The sequence below is a fragment of the Juglans regia genome, chromosome 10 (assembly GCF_001411555.2).
Source record: "Juglans regia cultivar Chandler chromosome 10, Walnut 2.0, whole genome shotgun sequence".
Classification (NCBI taxonomy): domain Eukaryota; kingdom Viridiplantae; phylum Streptophyta; class Magnoliopsida; order Fagales; family Juglandaceae; genus Juglans; species Juglans regia.
The window spans coordinates 33,643,612-33,662,269 of record NC_049910.1 but is presented as its reverse complement, the minus strand read 5'-3'; the positions used below and the strand labels follow the sequence as shown (position 1 = coordinate 33,662,269).

General features: G+C 32.9%; 2 protein-coding genes across 3 annotated transcripts; one reads left to right on the top strand and one right to left on the bottom strand.

Annotated features, from left to right (window-relative positions):
• The first annotated feature begins 417 nt into the window (after window positions 1–417).
• LOC109003112 (TBC1 domain family member 15-like) lies at window positions 418–9,707 on the top strand. Of its 2 annotated transcripts, none has more exons than XM_018981105.2 (15): window positions 418–642; window positions 838–1,011; window positions 1,101–1,152; window positions 1,240–1,347; window positions 1,920–2,004; window positions 2,333–2,387; window positions 2,890–3,288; window positions 4,273–4,332; window positions 4,555–4,653; window positions 4,745–4,855; window positions 5,524–5,595; window positions 5,704–5,820; window positions 7,531–7,680; window positions 8,802–8,902; window positions 9,153–9,707. In XM_018981105.2, exons 1-15 carry the CDS (start codon window positions 580–582, stop codon window positions 9,478–9,480), a joined length of 1,974 nt encoding a protein of 657 aa, XP_018836650.2. In that variant the 5' UTR covers window positions 418–579; the 3' UTR covers window positions 9,481–9,707. The 2 variants fall into 2 exon arrangements, with proteins under 2 accessions (XP_018836650.2, XP_018836649.2); XM_018981104.2 differs by having other exon boundaries at window positions 474–642; window positions 2,890–3,093.
• A 2,884-nt stretch (window positions 9,708–12,591) lies between these two features.
• On the bottom strand, window positions 12,592–14,110 carry LOC108986199 (transcription factor MYB82-like). The gene is made up of 3 exons (XM_018958734.2): window positions 13,696–14,110; window positions 13,489–13,618; window positions 12,592–13,196 (listed from the first exon to the last, which is right to left on the bottom strand). The coding sequence occupies exons 1-3, from the start codon at window positions 13,832–13,834 to the stop codon at window positions 12,692–12,694; spliced, it is 774 nt and encodes a 257-aa protein (XP_018814279.1). The 5' UTR covers window positions 13,835–14,110; the 3' UTR covers window positions 12,592–12,691.
• Between the last annotated feature and the right edge of the window lie 4,548 nt (window positions 14,111–18,658).

Genomic DNA, 18,658 nt, shown 5'->3' with positions numbered 1-18,658 from the left:
AGACAAAATCATATTAAAAATACCATCGCATTGAAAAGTATATATATTAAAAAAAATTATTATTTTTAATATTGATAATAGTTTGAAAACTATTACTGTACCTGAGAAAAAAAATCATATAAATATTTATAAAATTAGTTGAATGTGATATTTGAAAATAAGAGAAAAAGATAAAAAAAAGTTAATACTTAAGAATGGAAATGGAAATGCAAGTGAGAAAAAAAATGAATAAAAAAATAATAAAAAAAATATTATTTTAATAAAATATAAAAAGAATAAAGAATGAGATATAGAAATTTTTTAAATATAAATAAAATTTAAAGATAAAATTATAAAAAATGTTATTTCTAACTAAAATTCAGGAAAAATTACAGAGAACCCGATAGATTGCTCGTACTTACGTGTATGTAAAGATGTAGCAGTGCTCTTTCCTGATTCCTCCAAAAACAACAGATCAATCTTACTTGCTTGGTCGGTCCCTCCACTCCTCTCTGTCTTTTTTTTATCTCTGCTGCCTCGCAAACAGGCCCTGCCTTCGTGACGAAGAAAAACCTCCCTCTCTCTCACAAATCCCTGGCGATGCAAGAAACCGAGCTACAAGATTTGTCCGACGACGCGGATTATGCAGCGTCACAGCTACAAGTAATCATTTCTCGATCCCATCCAATCTGAACCCAGCATCAAATCCTTCGATTGATGGAAATTGCATTCAATAAGTGATTTGCATTTCAATTCTTGCGAAACCCGATTCCCGAACATTAGGCTACTAATCCAGCGGCAATTGATGCATAATCGGTGAAATTGATTTGGGTTTTTGTTTCTTAAATTCGGTTTCAGGGGTCGGCGAGCATGGTACGAAGCAATAGCCGCAAACAGAGCTGGTCGAGCGAGCCCGACGGTGCCGAAATCGTTTATCTGAAGGATAATGTGACAATTCATCCGACGCAGTTCGCTTCAGAGAGGATCAGTGGGCGATTGAAACTGATTAAGCAAGGCTCTTCTCTCTTTATGGTAATTACTACTAGTTTTCTGTTTGTTTTTGTTGCATGCCTCGGTTTTATTCATTTGTTTTTTTGCGTGTGCGTGCATGTAATTGATAGACGTGGATTCCATACAACGGGCAAAGCTCGAATGCGAAGCTGTCTGAGAAAGGTCGTTGGCTTTGTATTTTTTATTTCAAGAGCTATGTGTATGAGAGAAATATATTTCTGAATTTATTGCTGTGTGGCTTTTTCGTAGATAGGAATCTTTATACCATAAGGCCAGTCCCTTTTACGGAGGTGCGGTCGATTCGGAGGCACACCCCGGCACTCGGGTGGCAGTACATTATCGTTGTTTTGTCATCAGGTAAAACAACCTGGCATTATTTGAGTGGAGTTAAATATTTGCAATGCTCTACAATGTTTTTGAAGTTGTATCATTTATGTTAACCATGTAAGTATTTTCGGTAATGCTTATATGGATTGGTAGTTCGGATTCGACTTATTGTTTGCTTCTTCTCTCGTTTGATCGGTCCCTCATCATAGATACAGCGCACTGTATGAACATATCTCCGTCACAAAAAGAGGCTTGATGTATATTTTCGAGAAAGTAGCAAAATATGTTTATGAAAACTATATGTTTAACCTGGAAAACAATTCTAAGATCTTTGATGTCTGAAAATCTCAAACAACTTATGCACATTGGGTGTTCAATGTAGCCACTGGTGCATTCAATTTCTCCATTTCTCTCTGTACTCTATATAGGTACTTATTTTGGGCTATTTTCCTTTTGCATTTTTTGTGTTTTAATTTCTTTTATTAGTTCTACTTTCATATATAACGAGTTTGCAACAGTTTTATCCGTTTCTTCTATGCTGCATGACCAAATCGATTCACTGTCTTGTACTTCTATAATGTGTAAATGGAAGTCTTCTGCAGGACTTGCTTTTCCTCCACTTTACTTCTACAATGGAGGAGTCAAAGAGTTTCTTGGTACCATAAAGCAACATGTTTTTCTTGTGAGGTTGGTAATTGTTTACCTGTATTGCTTCTATTATTTTTGGGTTTTTTTTTTTTTTTTTTTAAGAATAAGATCTTGGAACCAATCTGGTCCAAATTCTGGTTACTGATGCAATATATCAAGAGTTCTCCAGGTTTTTTTCTTCAGAGCCTTTAAGAATAAAAGTGTGCAGAAAAATATTTTCGCATTGAAGAGGGATTTTTATTAAGATGTTATGAAATCTCACTATGATCATAATTTCTTCAATTATCATCACCACTTTGTGCTTGTGGTGTGTTTCAGTGTTAGTATCTTCTGCCATTGTTCTAATTTTCATTTCATCAATACCCAGGTCTGCAGAAGATTCAAATGTATTTCTAGTGAATGATTTTCAAAATCCTCTCCAGGTGCACATTTTACTGCTTTACTTGTTTGGCTGGTTGGTACAGTTACAACTATCTTTGCTCATTAGATTCACTCTCTGCCAGTGATGCCTGCACATGAGAGAACATGAATCTTTGGATGCTCATCAAGGCAGGGCCATTTAGATCCTCCTATGGGCAGTAAACTTCGGATACTTGACCCCACACACCTAAACCGTGTATCAGATAATCCGCTGGAAATCATAGTGCAGGATCAAACCTATAATGTCAGAGTCTACAACAGTACAACTCATGGCCTGCCCCCCACCCCCCGTCCCCCCTTTAACCACTAGGCCGTAACCTAACGGGTAGTTTCCACAGAATACTTGGAAGTTTATAAGTTAGCTTTTGGGAATTATTCCCTCAATTAGAGTATATCTTTTAAACTTTGGTTTGGCTTTGTCTTATTGTGTTGATTCTCTAATCATGGACTGACCAACAGCAAGCTGCTGCATTTTATCATATTTTTTTCATTGGTTTTACCCAGAGAACGTTGTCTTCTTTGGAGCTGCCTAGGGCTGTTTCTCTTGCTAGCGAGCCATCTATGTCCATTTCAGTTGGCGAGTCCCCTTTAAAAGATGATCAGGAGAGAGCTGATGGTGAGGTTCGTAATGAGAGTTCCAATATTTCTCAAAACAATGTGATGCAAAGGCAAAAGGTCCATGATCCTGCTCGAGATCTCTCAATTCAGGTATTGGAAAAATTCTCTCTTGTGACCAAATTTGCCCGGGATACAACTTCACAACTCTTCCGTGAAAGTCATGGTAATGGATATGGTGCAATTGAGAGGAGAAGCCATAAACAGTCTTCCCTTGATTGCCCTCAAAAGACATCCAATATTGAAGAAAAAGCTCCTGAAGAAATCCCTGTGGCATCAGATCCTTTGGTAGTATCTTGTTTGTTCTTTCATATTTTCTAATTAAATGTAATAATAGTAATTTCAGTGAAAGTGATGCCATGAAAATTGTGTGTTTTTTTTTTGTATGAGCAATTGAAATTTCTGTCTTAGCATATTCCACCTTTAAATGTTGATAGATTTCAGTTCATTCTCCAGATCATAAACAAGTCTCAGTATGTAATAACCATTGAAGTATGCATTGAGTTGTTTCTCAGTGCCCTGCTTAGTATTCTTTTTTGGAGTGGAACTCTTTCTTGATAATCTAGTATGACACTTGCAATTTAGTTGCATTATATAATTATATTTTCTTATCCTGCCAGTTCTGTTTTACTGAACTTTCATAACTCTACCCTGCATTGTATTAAGTATAAGAAGTTGGAGGATGAGACTCCACGTTGCTTGGGAGAAAGAAGTACTTTTCCTTTAAAATGATTTCAACAAGCTCCAATTGTAGCATTTACTAGTCTTTTTTGGAGTATGGGGCCCAGACGTTACTTAGATCATCACACCAAGCAATGATTTTGTATTTTTTTTCTTGTATGAAAATGTGATATGCTTCAAGACTTTCTCAATTTTGTTTGTGATGGAGTAGCATAGATGGACTCATTTATTAAATTCTAGAAGTAGATACAAACATGAGGTGCAATGTGCTCATTATTACACTTATCTGATACAAGACTTAGCCGAACTTTTTGAATGGAGTTTCAGTTCTTGCTGTCCAATATTTCCAGGTACATATTGAAATTTAAATGGTACGTACAGAAGACTTTGATTAAATTGGTCAAGGGTAACCATTCTGCTACATTTAGTAATAACTAACAGACAATGTGCGATTGCTAACTACGTAATTGTGATACACTTTTCTCTTTATGATTTATTAGATAAGATAAAGTTCAAAGATGCAATTTTTACCTTGATGGCTTAAGATTTTCTTTCCATTTTGGAATCTCAAGTCAACATCTTTTCTGGCAGGTTGATAAATTAACACTGGTATGGGGAAAACCACGGCTGCCACCTTTGGGGCCTGATGAGGTAAGAGCTGAGCCTTGTTGAAGATAGGTCCTCTTTGATAAATGCAATGATAATTCCATCAAGCTGATGTCTCTGTCATTTCATAAACTTGAAGTTGTATCTCAAAAACAATTCCTCTACTTTATTAAAATCTGATCCATTTCTGAACTTAAGAGTGGTTTTCTCTCTGATTTCTTTTCTTCTTATAAAGAAAAGTCCTAGACACGTGTAATCATTTTGCAGTGGTCCATGCTCTTGGATTCTGAAGGGAGAATCATGGATTCAAAAGCTTTAAGAAAGAGAATATTTTATGGGGGAGTGGAGCATGGATTACGGAAGGAGGTAGGCACATAATAGTATCTAAGATATGTGATTTTTTTTTTTTGTAATAGAAGATGCATCATGTTCGTTGAAATCTCAATAATGAATATAGGTATGGGCATTCTTGCTTGGATACCATCGCTATGATTCAACATATGCTGAGAGGGAATATCTTAGGTCCCTTAAAAAGACACAGTATGAGACCATAAAGATTCAGTGGCAGGTTTGTAATGAATTCTAGTCTCTTGTACTTCTTGCCATCCTTTTTGCCTTGGAGTTTAATTTTCATTGATTTGCATGCTCTCAAGCACATGTAATTATGTTTGTGAAGTCCCCGTTATGTGAGCTTCAAGTGTGGATATTCTACGTCATTTTCAGAATTGGGCTCAAGCTTTCCCAACTCCTTATCATCAATGGACTGATGTATACAAAGGACTGTTCATTTGACAGATTAGAAAGATGCTGGAGAGTTGCCCAAATGAGCGCTAAATACATTTCAAGAGATCTCCTTTAAGATTATATTTCTTATTTTTCTGTTATTTTTTTTAAGTTCTAGATATATTATCTTGGATTTTAGGCTGGTCTGTTAGGCACTTTGTGAACTTCCACTCCAGAATATCATAGCAGATTGCTGTGGCCGATTCATGCTACAAGCAGTGTGCATATGGTTTGTAACAGATCCTCGAATCTCTCTGGCACGACAAAAAGTATTTATATGAGATGTTCAATTTTTCTCTTCCCTTTGTGGCTTCCACTGTGTACTGTATGGATGAAGAATTCTCTTGCCACTTCTTAATTCAAGCTCCTGTGATTTTGTTGAAAATTTTTCATATTTCTCCTGATCATGTTTTATAAAGAAAGTCTTATATATGAGTGCATCTTCCTATGCAGAGTATCTCCCCTGAACAGGCAAAAAGATTTACGAAATTTAGGGAGAGAAAAGGCCTTATTGAAAAAGATGTGGTAGGCATAAACTTGCTCCAGTGTTTTTAAATGCACAAATTGAATTCAATGGATACATTTAAGGATATGGTTTTGAGTTCCTGAATATTTTTTCTTTCTGTTTTTAAGATAAGGACTGACAGATCGCTCTTCTTCTATGATGGGGATGATAATGCAAATGTGAATCTGTTGCGTGATATTTTGCTGACATACTCATTCTACAACTTCGATCTTGGTTACTGCCAGGTAATTATTTCTCGTATGAACTGTCCTGTGTACTTGGGCTATATGCCTATTTCTCGTCAATAAAATCTTATTTGCTGATTAAAAAAGTTATTTCTGAGTTTGTTGTCTGACATTAATTTTGCAGTGATGCTTCAATTATTTTTTTGGTTGGCTCAGATGTATGGAAACATTCCAAATTCAATGGAAATTAACTAATGTCTTGAAAAGTCTGAGATCTATTGTTATGCTTTTTGTTTATGGTTTTGATGTTAGTATAGGATGGAGCATTACATGATTGGATAGAAAGCCATGCATGTAGCACCCACCTGGGGGCAATGAAAAACATGATGCCAATAGGATGGAACTTTAAACTTGTAATGACTGATGTTTTCCCCGTGTAAATACAAAGATTAGACATACGCATCTGAACATTGAATAGTCCAATGTACTTTGCAACACTTTGTTTTCTTTTATTGGCACCGAGTGTCTGAGATCAACGTCATAAGTAATCTCGGGGGTGCACAGGCTCTCTGCAAGAAGTTTCCCGCAAGTGCATCTTGAGTGATTAAGGGGAAAATCGCTCAGTCTGATGGCCCCTAGAGACTGTTTGCACCCAAGGGGATTTGAACCTTAGACTTGGGGGGAGCATACTCCCAAGTCCTGACCTTTACCACTTGAGGCAACCCCTAGGGGTTACTTTGCAACACTCCTCACAGGTGATATATTATTGTACACATATCAATTTAAGAGCTAAAAGGACATTTATTTAAGTGAGTTAAAGCATCTTTATTCACGAAGCCTTTTTAGAACACAGAAAGGCACTTTTCAGAACACACAACACAGAAACACTCAACCGAATAGTCCAATGTCCAAATATTTGCTTTTTTTTAGTTAATCCTTGTCAATGGCTTGCATTAAAGAAAGGCTGGAAATTTTATTTTAATGATGGCTGCATTTAGTAATTTGCTTTATATATATATGAACTTGAATTCATTGAGTCTATTCCTATTTACTTGAGCTTTTGAAAAATATTTATTCAATACGATGATGCTTAGATTGCCCGTGTGAGGGTTGCCTTGTGATTATTCAATTTGACATTAGTCATTTTTTATTTTCAAACTAGGTGTTCTCCTAGATTACCTTACACATGGTTATGGCAAGTGGAGTTGTGTGTTCAGAGTTTATTCTCCATGGTTGGGTTTGAAATACCCTGCCTTATTGAGATTCCATGTAAAAAAAAAAAAAGTCTTGTGTTCCAATAGTGGGAGCTCCTACGTGCATTTGGTGCTCATGTGTTGGAGTTCACATGCATTTTTTAGTTATATGGGAGATAAGGGGAGGTGCTAGCATGTGTGAGCATGATATACATTATTGGACCTTTTTCCTTTCGCTTCAAGCTTTTTTTTATTACATTATGTTTTGCCAGTATTTATCATTCATCTTTTTTAGCTTTAAGTTATAAATCCCCTTCCAGACTTTACATTTATTTTTCCCAAGATTATGGTTTATTGACTGTTCCTAGTGGCATGAGTAAATTGATGAATGCTTAATGGTTGGTTATCTTATTGCTGAACTCATGTCATTGGATGGTGGTTCTGTCAACACTCAACAGTAATTAGGTCCTGAATTGCTTCATCATACATTCCAGTGCATATAACTATTCCCCTTGTTTGTGTATTGTTGGGGATATCCATATGGTTGCACATCATAGATTCTTGTGCTATCTTGCAGGGTATGAGTGATCTCTTGTCCCCAATATTGTTTGTAATGGATGACGAGTCAGAGGCATTTTGGTGTTTTGTTGCGCTGATGGATCGGCTTGGACCCAATTTCAATCGTGACCAAAATGGCATGCACTCTCAACTTTTTGCAGTATTCAAGGTTCTCTCTCTCTCTCTCTCTCTCTCTCTCATGCATATGGTTGTAAAAAACAAATCAGTTGATGGATAATGTTGTACTAGTGGAAATGTCAAATTTAAACATATTGTTCCTTGATTTATCAACTTGATTATTTGGATTTCAGCTTGCTTCCCTGGCCAACTGAGAATATTAATGTTTTAAGATGGGTTTTTTTTTTTGTGAGAGGGGGAGTGTCTTTTGATAATTATATCTTTTGAACAGTTCGGCTTATTTTCCCACTATGTTTATTTTAGTTTATTCTTTTGTCTATTTGGAACTTTTTCATTGCAACTCATGACAGTGGAACAGCTAGTGCTGGATGAAACTTAAAATTATGAAATTTCCTTTAGATGCAGTGGCTATTTATTTGTCATGCCAAGTGGTTTTTAGGAATTTTCTTAGTGATCTTTATTTCAAGATAGCTCTTGGGAAAAAAAAGTACAATTAAGAAAGCATCTAGCAAGACTTCATCCAGCTGAGCTGAGCGCTAGATGCCGTCATTCGCGTAATTGCTACTGTGAACTCTTAATTGCCATATATGATTGGATGTACGAACCATATAGTAAAAAGTTACGTGGTTAATCATTTCTAGACATTTACTCGAATTTCACATGTTATATAGTACAAACTTTTGGGTAGTCGCCTTACTGGTTGTCTGTGTCCCAGTTTCTTCTTTATGAATATTTGTGTGGTTCAATGTGGCTCCTTGGTGGATTTTAGACAGCCAATATGGGCACATCTAGGATCTGCTACCGAAGTGAGTCTCTTCAACGACCCAATATCAACTTAAGAAATGGAATCTTTGTTTAATTGGACAAATATTTAGCTTGAACAGGCATAATATGATCAAAGGAATTCCTTTCTGTTAATATCAGTAAATGCAGGCTCATATATGATGAGAAAGGCAACATTTTTCTTGGTGTGCTTTTCAGTTAAATCATTGAAAACTAAATACTATGTTTCAAGTTTTTGATCAATTTTTGGATGTGTGAATGAATGTTTGGTGCCCCAGTGGCGAACAGTGAAAGTGTTTCGCTGATAGAACGGTTGGTTCTGAGTTTTAGTTCTAATGAATTCTCACTATCTCACTATCCTTGTTGCAGTTGGTGGAGTTGTTAGACAGCCCATTGCATAACTATTTTAAGCAGAATGACTGCCTCAACTATTTCTTTTGTTTTCGCTGGGTTCTAATACAATTCAAAAGGTCAGTTCCTTAATTTAAATAGCTGGTTTAGTTGTTTTTTTGTTCCATATATCTTACGTGAAAATTTAGAAAAGTTATAATAATGTGATGAGATGAGACACTTCTTGTATACAAACGGGACTAGATGCTGTCATAATTCATTATTCCCGAGTGTCATTGATTCTCGATGTAACTTTGAACTGTATTCAGTTCCCACCTGTATGAAGATTGAAGACCTAGCTAGCATCATCACACTTTTATTTTGTTACAGGGAATTTGAATACGAGAAAACAATGCTGTTATGGGAGGTATTGTGGACTCATTATTTGTCGGAGCACCTACACCTGTACGTATGTGTGGCAATATTGAAGCGATATCGCAGTAAAATAATGGGGGAGCAGATGGACTTCGACACTCTCTTGAAATTCATTAACGAACTGAGTGGTCACATTGACCTGGATTCAATCCTCCGGGATGCAGAGGCTTTGTGCATATGTGCTGGTGAGAATGGCGCGGCTTCCATTCCTCCTGGAACCCCTCCCTCATTGCCTGTTGATGATGGTTTTTTATACCCTCAACAAGATGACGACGTCTTGTAATTGTGGCCCCCCGCTATTCCATTCCATTTATAGGCTTTCTAGTCTCAGATCTGTACAAACACCGTTCACTGCTCTATTTCCGTGTAATTAATTGCTGTGTTTTTTTTACCACCGACCATATCAATGGGTCTATCAAATCAAATCGATAAACTGTATCTTTGTTGACGTTCTCATCCGGCTATATATGTATCACATGGCGCCAAAGAGCATTGGATTTGTGGTTCTTATGTTTTGCTGAGCTCTCAAGAGTGATGTGATGTGATGTGATGAGAGAGTGAGAGTTATGTCTTGTGACGTCCGTTCTGTGCCGCACAAGATGCAATTTGGGGGCGTCACATCAGCCTTTAGGGATGCGTGATATCCCCTGTTTACCAGCTGTGCCAAGCCAAAATATCTCGTCTTGTATAGTTTAATGGAAAATGCTAGATCTGCCGGGGGAGCCTCCGCTGGCTCTAGATATTTTTTTAAGTTTTTTTTTTTTATATAAATTTTTTAAATATTTTAAAAAAAATAAAAAAAATATATTTTTTAATAATTTTTTATTTTATTTCGTAATTAAAAAAATATTTTTAATATATTTTTCTTACTTTCTATTAAGAAAGTATTTTCTTAATGATGTTTTAAATTTATTTTATTTTTTTAAAATATTGAAAAGTATTAAAAGATTTATATAAAAAATAATTCAAACAAAACACTAGTAAAATAATACTACATTTTCAGCGAGAGCACCTAACGGTAGCTGTAGCATGACCTTAGTTATATTATTATTATTATTTTATTTAGGCAGATGAGAAGAAAAACAGATTTGTTAAGGGTGGGAACGACTCACTTTTGTTTCACATCTCTTGCTCTTCCTCTTCTGGTGTTGCTCCAGAAATTTTTTCATCTTTTGCAAACAGGTAATGGGTGTTTTATCTTTGAGAGAGTGGAGGGATGATGGTTTTTCTACAACATAATTTTTTTTTTTAGATTTTATCATTTCTAATCATATTTATTTATGTGGTATATTTATGAATGAGATGATAAAATCATAGTATATTAATCTTCACTTTGACTATATACAATGCACGTTGAGTTCGATTAATGTAATATTGGCTGTTTGGAGTTTTTTTTTTTTTTTTAATCTGCTGTTTGGAGTTTGGAATTCAGCAAAGCCAATTTTTCGTTTCATTTGAAAACTGCATCACGTACTCTGAGCATTGTCATTAGTTTCATCAAAAATTAATATATCTTCAAAATTTGAAGAAATATTGATCCAATTATCTACATTACCTTCATCAAAATGCAAAAGTTTGAACTTTGAGCTATATAAATTTTTAAGTACAATTTGAAAATGTATTGTTCATCATCAAAAGTAATATTTTATTATAAAAATTAAAACCAACTTCTTTCCTACACAAATGGTGTACATGCAGTAATATAATAGTTTGTTCTTTTACTTTAAATAATAACTCAATGAAATTCGTATAAGTTAATACTATAAGGTTATAGTTACAATATTTTTATTTGTTATAATAATATAATATTATTAGCTAAAAAATCTAATGCTCCCATCTAATTCCAAGACAGCAAAAAGGTTGTCGATACCATCTGGGATGCCTTTTGTTTAATTTTTGATTATTAATCGTTAGACTTTCTTTGAATTGTGTAATTGTAAAATATGAAACAAAAATTAAAGATATTATTATTTTGATTAATCTAATAGTTAATTCAATGTGGGTTATGGATAGGGAGGTATTAAAATTATGAAAAATATATATTTTTCATCAAATTTTGAAGATGGCTTTGATGAAGCCAATGTCAATGCTCTCAATTTCCTTTTCAATGAAGTTCCTTTTCAATTTCTTGTGGGGGGTTCTTAACACCTGCCAGTGGCTCCATCAACATAATTGACTTTGGTATGTTTTGAATTGTGAGATTAGATGAGTTAAAATTAAAATTAAAAATTGAATAAAATATTATTTAAATATTATTTTTTAATATTATTATTATTATTGGGATTTGAATTATTATATTTTATGTGAGAATCTAAAAAATTTATAATAATAAGATGAAATGAAACAATTTTTATATCTAAACTAGATTGTGTTTACATACCAGAGGTTCAAAGCAAGCAAGGCTGAATGGTTTTGAAGGAGGTCCCTATTTTTACTAGATTTCCTATAAATTGTCATATAACTGTTAAGAATATAATATAAATAATTAAATCTATTATTTTTCATGAGTTTAAATTTTTAAGATAAGTGATGATTCCATATGATATTATAGTAGAAATTTTGAATTTGAATCCTAACTCTATACTCTATATAATTTAATTAAATATTTCATATATTAAGGTCACTCATTGAGAAAATACATATTAAAAATATAATACAAATAATTGAATCTTTCTATAAATTTAAATTTTTGATATCTAGGAGCGGTGATTTCACCCAAACTTGGGTGCGTACATAAATTAACGAGACATTCTCATAGAAATACCACGTTGGCAACTACAATTTTTTTTTCCCACTCATTATTTAACCTTTAATTATTTTGTCCTAAATTTTGCACTACTGAGTTGTAAGAGATTATTTAGACATCTATAAATAGTAGTAAAATAATTTGAGTTAAAATATTTTATTAAATTTTGAAATTTATGAAAAAAAGAATAAAAATATTATAAAGTTAAAAACTTATTTATTATTATTATTTTAAAATTTGAAAAAGTTATATTAATTTTCTTGTTTTATTTTAAAGTTGTAATAATTACATAAATTTGAATGATATTGAGAAAAATTTAAAGTTGTATTAATAATTTCTTGGAGTCTCGTTATCCAAATATACCGCTCTTTTCTTCTAGGTTGGAGGGCACGTCTGAAAAGTAAAGATGGACATGAATCACATGCAAACAAGACACGATCACAGTACTGCAACTGCATCTTCAGTACCTTTCCAACAGAGGAGGGAAAAGCTCATGATAACTCATTGTAGTTGCTACTACTTTCTGGGGATGGTCACCCCTAGCCACCATACCAAGAATGGAAGTGCTCTTTAGTATATCAGGTGGCTGAGCATGATCCCAAAATATGGTTGAGACGTGATCAAGATCAAATTATTGAAGTCGTTTATATGATAAACATCAGCTTTTTAACGAGTATATATATGACATCTAGCACACAGATGAAATATCAGAAAATACAATTTGTACCGTACGTGTACATGATTCTATCTAGTAATTATTCGTCACTACATGATTGATTGCATCTGTGCGTACTGCGCCTCCTCCCCCATCGCATTCAAATGATTCAAACAAGATAAAAGAATCCAAGTAAGCTGTGAGAGGTTCATCGTCAAAAACGAAAGTTGCATTCTTTCCGGGCAGTATTGGGTACTGATCATCTATGTAATAGTTGAAGCTGTCTGTGTTGATCTCCATCCAGGTGGGGTCTGTGACAGTACTGCTCTCGGCCTCCTTCTCTTCTTTCCTTCCATCCAAACTTATAGATTTTGTCGTTATCAAATCCGCACTTCCACTGGACTCAGAGTGACACAATGGACTCAACTTCTTTTTCTTGTTCAGGTTCTCGTCGTTTTCCTCATGTTGGTGGTGGTGGTGATCTGGGTCGGTTGCTTTTCTTTTACCTGGAATGCATTTCTTGTTCAAATGGGTATTCCAGTAGTTCTTCACTTCATTATCTGTCCGACCAGGAATCCGACCAGCAATCAGTGACCACCTGCGTTAAACAAAATAAAAGGTTGACCAATCGTGACCAGTATATATATATATATATATATATATATATATATATATGTTGGTTTGGCTGTATCGGATCGAAGCTGATCCACCAGCGCAGCCTGTTAATTTTGTGCTTTCCTACTTGCTTAACTCGGTGTGAGAAATTATCTCGATTATTTTAACGGATCGAAGGGAGTAATGGGATTGTTAAAACTAAAGATTTCCAGTCGAATTGGGGGCCGGTTTTGCAGGAAAACCAAAAAGGAAAGTAAACAAGCTGTCACAATTACCTGTTGCCCAGAAGCTTATGCATTCGGATGATAAGATCTTCTTCCTCTTTGGACATCTCACCTCGTTTAATGTTAGGTCTCAGGTAATTCTTCCATCTAAGCCTGCAACTCTTTCCTCCCCTCATTAAACCTGAGAGAGAGAGAGAGTTACTGATCATGGTGTACGTAAATTAATCAAGTAGATTAGAAAGAAGAAAGAATTCTTACCCGATCTCTGGGAGACAGTAGCCCAGTTGCCTTCACCATGAGTTTCCACATAACTTTTCAGAATCAAGTCCTCTTCTGGCTTCCACAAATTTTTCTTGAGCTGTGGCTTGAGCACTGATGATCTTTTAATTACTTCCATGACTACTACCTGCAGATCTTTTTCACGTAGTACTAATTAATTATTTGTATATGTGAGTACTCGATGGTGAATGGGTTATATAGGAAAGGGGTACTGGGTATGGAAATTAAAGCTAGCTAGTTAATTAGTTGCAGACGCTCGTGCATGCATAATTATACCCCTTTTTGCTTCTCCTTTTGCTTTCCATGCATGGAATTTATATATATGAATCTATGATCCAGCTTGTAAAAGCAAATCTGCCTTCCACTTTCTATATATACAATATCTTTCTATTTCATATAACAAGCACTAGAAAGAAGCAGATCACTTGTGAGTGCCACGAAGAACTAATTAATAATTTATTGAATGATACCTATTATATATGGATGGAGAACTATATATTCTGTCTATTTTATAAAAATAGATTTATTAAATGGCATGACTCGATGTGAGATATTATATATATTTTATATTTAAAAAAGTAGGTATTGACACAATATCATGAGGTATCACATCAAAATATTTTATTTTATAAATTTTATTTTATTAATTCTTCAAGTATTTCTATCATATGAATAAGCCACAATATAATAAATAAAATCCTTAAGAAATATTAATATGATGCATTAATCTCCAAAATTTGGTTTAGGGCTTGTTTGAATATATAGTAAGATGGGATGAGATGATTTTATATGAGTTAAATAAAATATTGTTAGAATATTATTTTTTAATATTATTATTATTTTGAGATTTAAAAAAATTAAATTATTTATTATATTTTGTATAAAAATTTAAAAAAATTATAATGATGAAATAAGATCGTTTCTTTATCCAAACAAGCCCTAATATTGATCTTCTCTCCCGGTCCGTACTTATCTCCTTTAATTGTTTTCTTGTCAGTGATGAAAACTCTTATAAACTCGATTGGAGAAGAGCTAAAAGCTCTTTAAATTAATAGTGTGTAAAAGGAACATTGACCATCAAGAATGATAATTTACTAACCCTTTAACATTTTCTCTAAAGTACTTAAATAATCTTTATAAATCCATTGATTACAAAATTAAAAAAGGCATGAGTTAACATGATATCTAAAAAGATATGTGTTAGGAAAACTGCAACTCTACTAACTTGAAATGAAAATCATGATGACCCACTTTACAAATATTCATGTTCTTCCTTTAATAACTTCAAATTAATTACATATATATATTTTTAATGTGAATTTAATAGTAGAATATTGAATGAGTGGATGCATGCGTTGCTTCCTAGGGGCATGCAAAGTTTCATTATACTTCCAAAATTATATTGTAAAATATATATATATATATATATATTTATATCAGTATTATGTACTGAAAGCCCCATAATTTATTTCATTCACTATACCTCCTTGATGTGGCTGCCACGTGGTTTATTGAAAAAAATTAAAAAAAATTAAAACACAAACATGAAATAATAGAAGAAATCTAAAACATTTGTTTTGAATATATATTTTTAAATTTTTTTAATAAGGCACATGGCATGCACCCCCACATCAAGAAAATAAAATAAGTGATATAAATTAAGGAACATAGTGATTACCCATCTATGCGTAGGTGTCACGTACGAGTCGTTAGAAGTAATTGTCATGTAAGTCTAGAAGTGTAAAATTATTGAGAACTCAAAAGACTTCTCCATGATATATATATATATATATATATATATATATATGAGATATATATAGCTGGAATCAAACTTTGGGAGACGTTCTTCCAAACTTGAGTTGTAAATTAATAAATATTACCATTAAAAAAGATAACTATACATTTACAATTTTTTTATAATTTATTTTCAATCTATCAATAAATGCCACTCTATTCACATTTGTCATTCTAGTTTTATTAAAAAAAAAAAAAAAAGGGGTTACATAAATTAAAGAAGGCGAGTCTCCCAACAGTAACTCTAAAACAGTATATGTACAAAGTAAAATCAAATCGAAAAACAGTATTAAATAATTGATCTCGTCCCATATTAATTATTTATAAATTTTTTAAAAATCTTATAATTCAATAGAATATCTACTTATTAATTGTATAAATTTAATATTAAATTTTTTATTTATCTAATTTATTAATTATTAAATCTTATTAAAATAATAATAATAATAACAATAAATTTGAGCTGAAGTCGGCTCGACTCGAATTTAACATATCGAGTCAAACTCAAACAAAAATTAAATAAAATTTTGAATTCTAATTTTTTAATTAGTTAAAAACTTATTAAACTTGACTTTTTTTTTTTTTTGTTGAAACGAATTCTAATTTTATAAAGAAACAAGAGGAAACACGATTATACAGATGGACTTACAACCATCTCAATCACATTCTCAGCCAGCTTAAGAGAAATCTTAACTAGACAGTGAGCAAGACAATTGCCACCTCACCTTACAAAACTTACTATCCATTGATCTCTTTGTGATAAAAAAAAAAAATAAGAGTCATACAATAACATACAAAACTCGGCTTGATTATAGGCCTAACAGGGCCGTAGCAATTGATTAAGAAACAGTAAAAATATATGGTAAAACGTAAATAGCTTGATCGAAGTAGGGAGGATGACGGGGAGAAAAAGATTTTTTAAAAAAAAAAGAAAAAAAGGCATAATAAGTCCCACCACCTAGCTAGGACGGATGGCATGCATGCATGCATGCATAAATTGTCGCGATGGTGGCCGTGGTGACGTTGATGGTGGGCCTATTTTCATTTTTGCAATCTCACTTTTGAATAATGTACTGATCGCCATTGAATTATTAATTGGTTTGGTCTCATTTGGGTCATATCAATTATTATTCATGATATGAATTTTGAATAAACACAGGCCACGACAGACTACAGTACCGAAAGATCTACAAGTACTGGACTTATCTCAATCTCTTTCCTGTCTTCTCAAGTATCTCTACAAAAAGTTCTTTTAACCTATATTTTCTATAGTTGGGTAAATATCATGTCTTTTATTTTAAAAAAATAGTAGAATTTTTTATTAAATTTTTAATTTTTTTTATATATAAATATTTTATTTATTCATATTTTTTAAAACAATGGGGAGCGGATTGGTCTCATTTCTCATGTTTTGCATGCTTTTTCAGAATTATGGGGCTATAATTTCTCCCTTTTCCAATAGTACAACCTTGCATTCAGCAAATTAATTTGAATCCTAACCCTGCTGAGAGCTGGCCCAGCAGTGAAATAATAATGCATGTGACTCACTGGCTGCGGCTCTACTCCGTCCCCCAATGCTCATATAGCATAGAATAATATCAAAAGAATAATCATAGTGTGTAAATATCGTATAGTATATAAATATCGTATAATATAGATCATTATTCATTAGTTGGAGTTAGAGTTAAAGTTGGAGTACAACGAGTTCTAAAAAAGATTACGTGAATATCATTATTCATCTATTTGGTTAATGAGCAATAATTTGTACAGTTAATATGGGTAAATTACGTAAATACTTTTTAAAAAAAAAGTACATAAAATTTATATATTTTAAAACTATATCTAATATCAGTCTCTAATTATTCACAAAATTCTATGTAAGGAAAAATCTAAAACCAAAGAGAGAATCATATTTTTTTTATGCGAATAATAAATAAAAAGAAAAACACGAAACAAATGATAATCATGTTTGGAGAAGAAAGTTGGGAAGGGAGACATAAATCTTTGAATGTTGGAACTTGGCCTTGAGATTTTGGCAGGACTAGAGCTGTATTATTATTCTCTTCTAACTTTTTTGCTTTTTTCAAGTCACTTTTGCTTTGTTAAGCCAAACACTTTCCACGGCTAGACTGCAATTATTTAGAGAAACAAAGCTTTCGATTGATGTGAAGAATAGGACAAGTTTGTGTGCATGCAGAGACAACATTCCATACAGTTGGGTTAATTCCTGAACATGATGGATTTACTCCTCTAAAATCAAACGTGAGACATATACACACGTGTCTATATATATATATAACTAAAAATAAATAAATAAATAAATAAAAATGTGATCTATAGTGTGAGAATGATGAGTAGAATTTATATATATATATATATATATGCTTTGTTTTCAAAGGTCCATATATAGAGTAAGTCAAGTTGGTTTTTATTTTAAATGCAAACTTATGTAACTCAATGCATGCGATGTGTAATCTTATCACACGTTGATCCTAACTAAATTAGTATATTATATATAAATAATCTCATTTTTTGGTAGAGGGTTCTTTCTTTCTATACCATATGAAAAATCAATTAAATAATCAACTAAATTTATAAAACTAACGAGGATAAAAATACATGGATCCGTTATAATAGAGTTTTGCTATGTACAATCTAATCTGCATATTAATATTGTTGTCTTTATATTTTAAATTTAAAATAATATTATTTTTAATAAAATTTATTTTCTAATCAATCATATTAAATGAATACACATATTAATATGTAAAATCATTTATAATTAAATTTTGCATTACGTCGTTAAACGTTACCACTAGGTTTATTTATTTATTTTTACTATAAGATATATAGTTGGACCATCCTCTTTCCTAATTATTTAGGTTATGTTAAAGGAAAAGACATGAGTAGTGTCGTACGTGATCAAGGGATAAGACGGGTGATGTTGCACAACCACGCACACATTACGAGTGTGTACGTTTTGGAAACTTTGAAGCTGGTGTCTCTCTCTCTTATCAGAAACGCTAAACCATCATCCTCTAATATATATATATATATATATATATATATATATATATATATATATATCTCCTTGTATTTAAAAGCGCCTATCGCCTAATAAACAGTGACATCAACAGTAATAAACAGT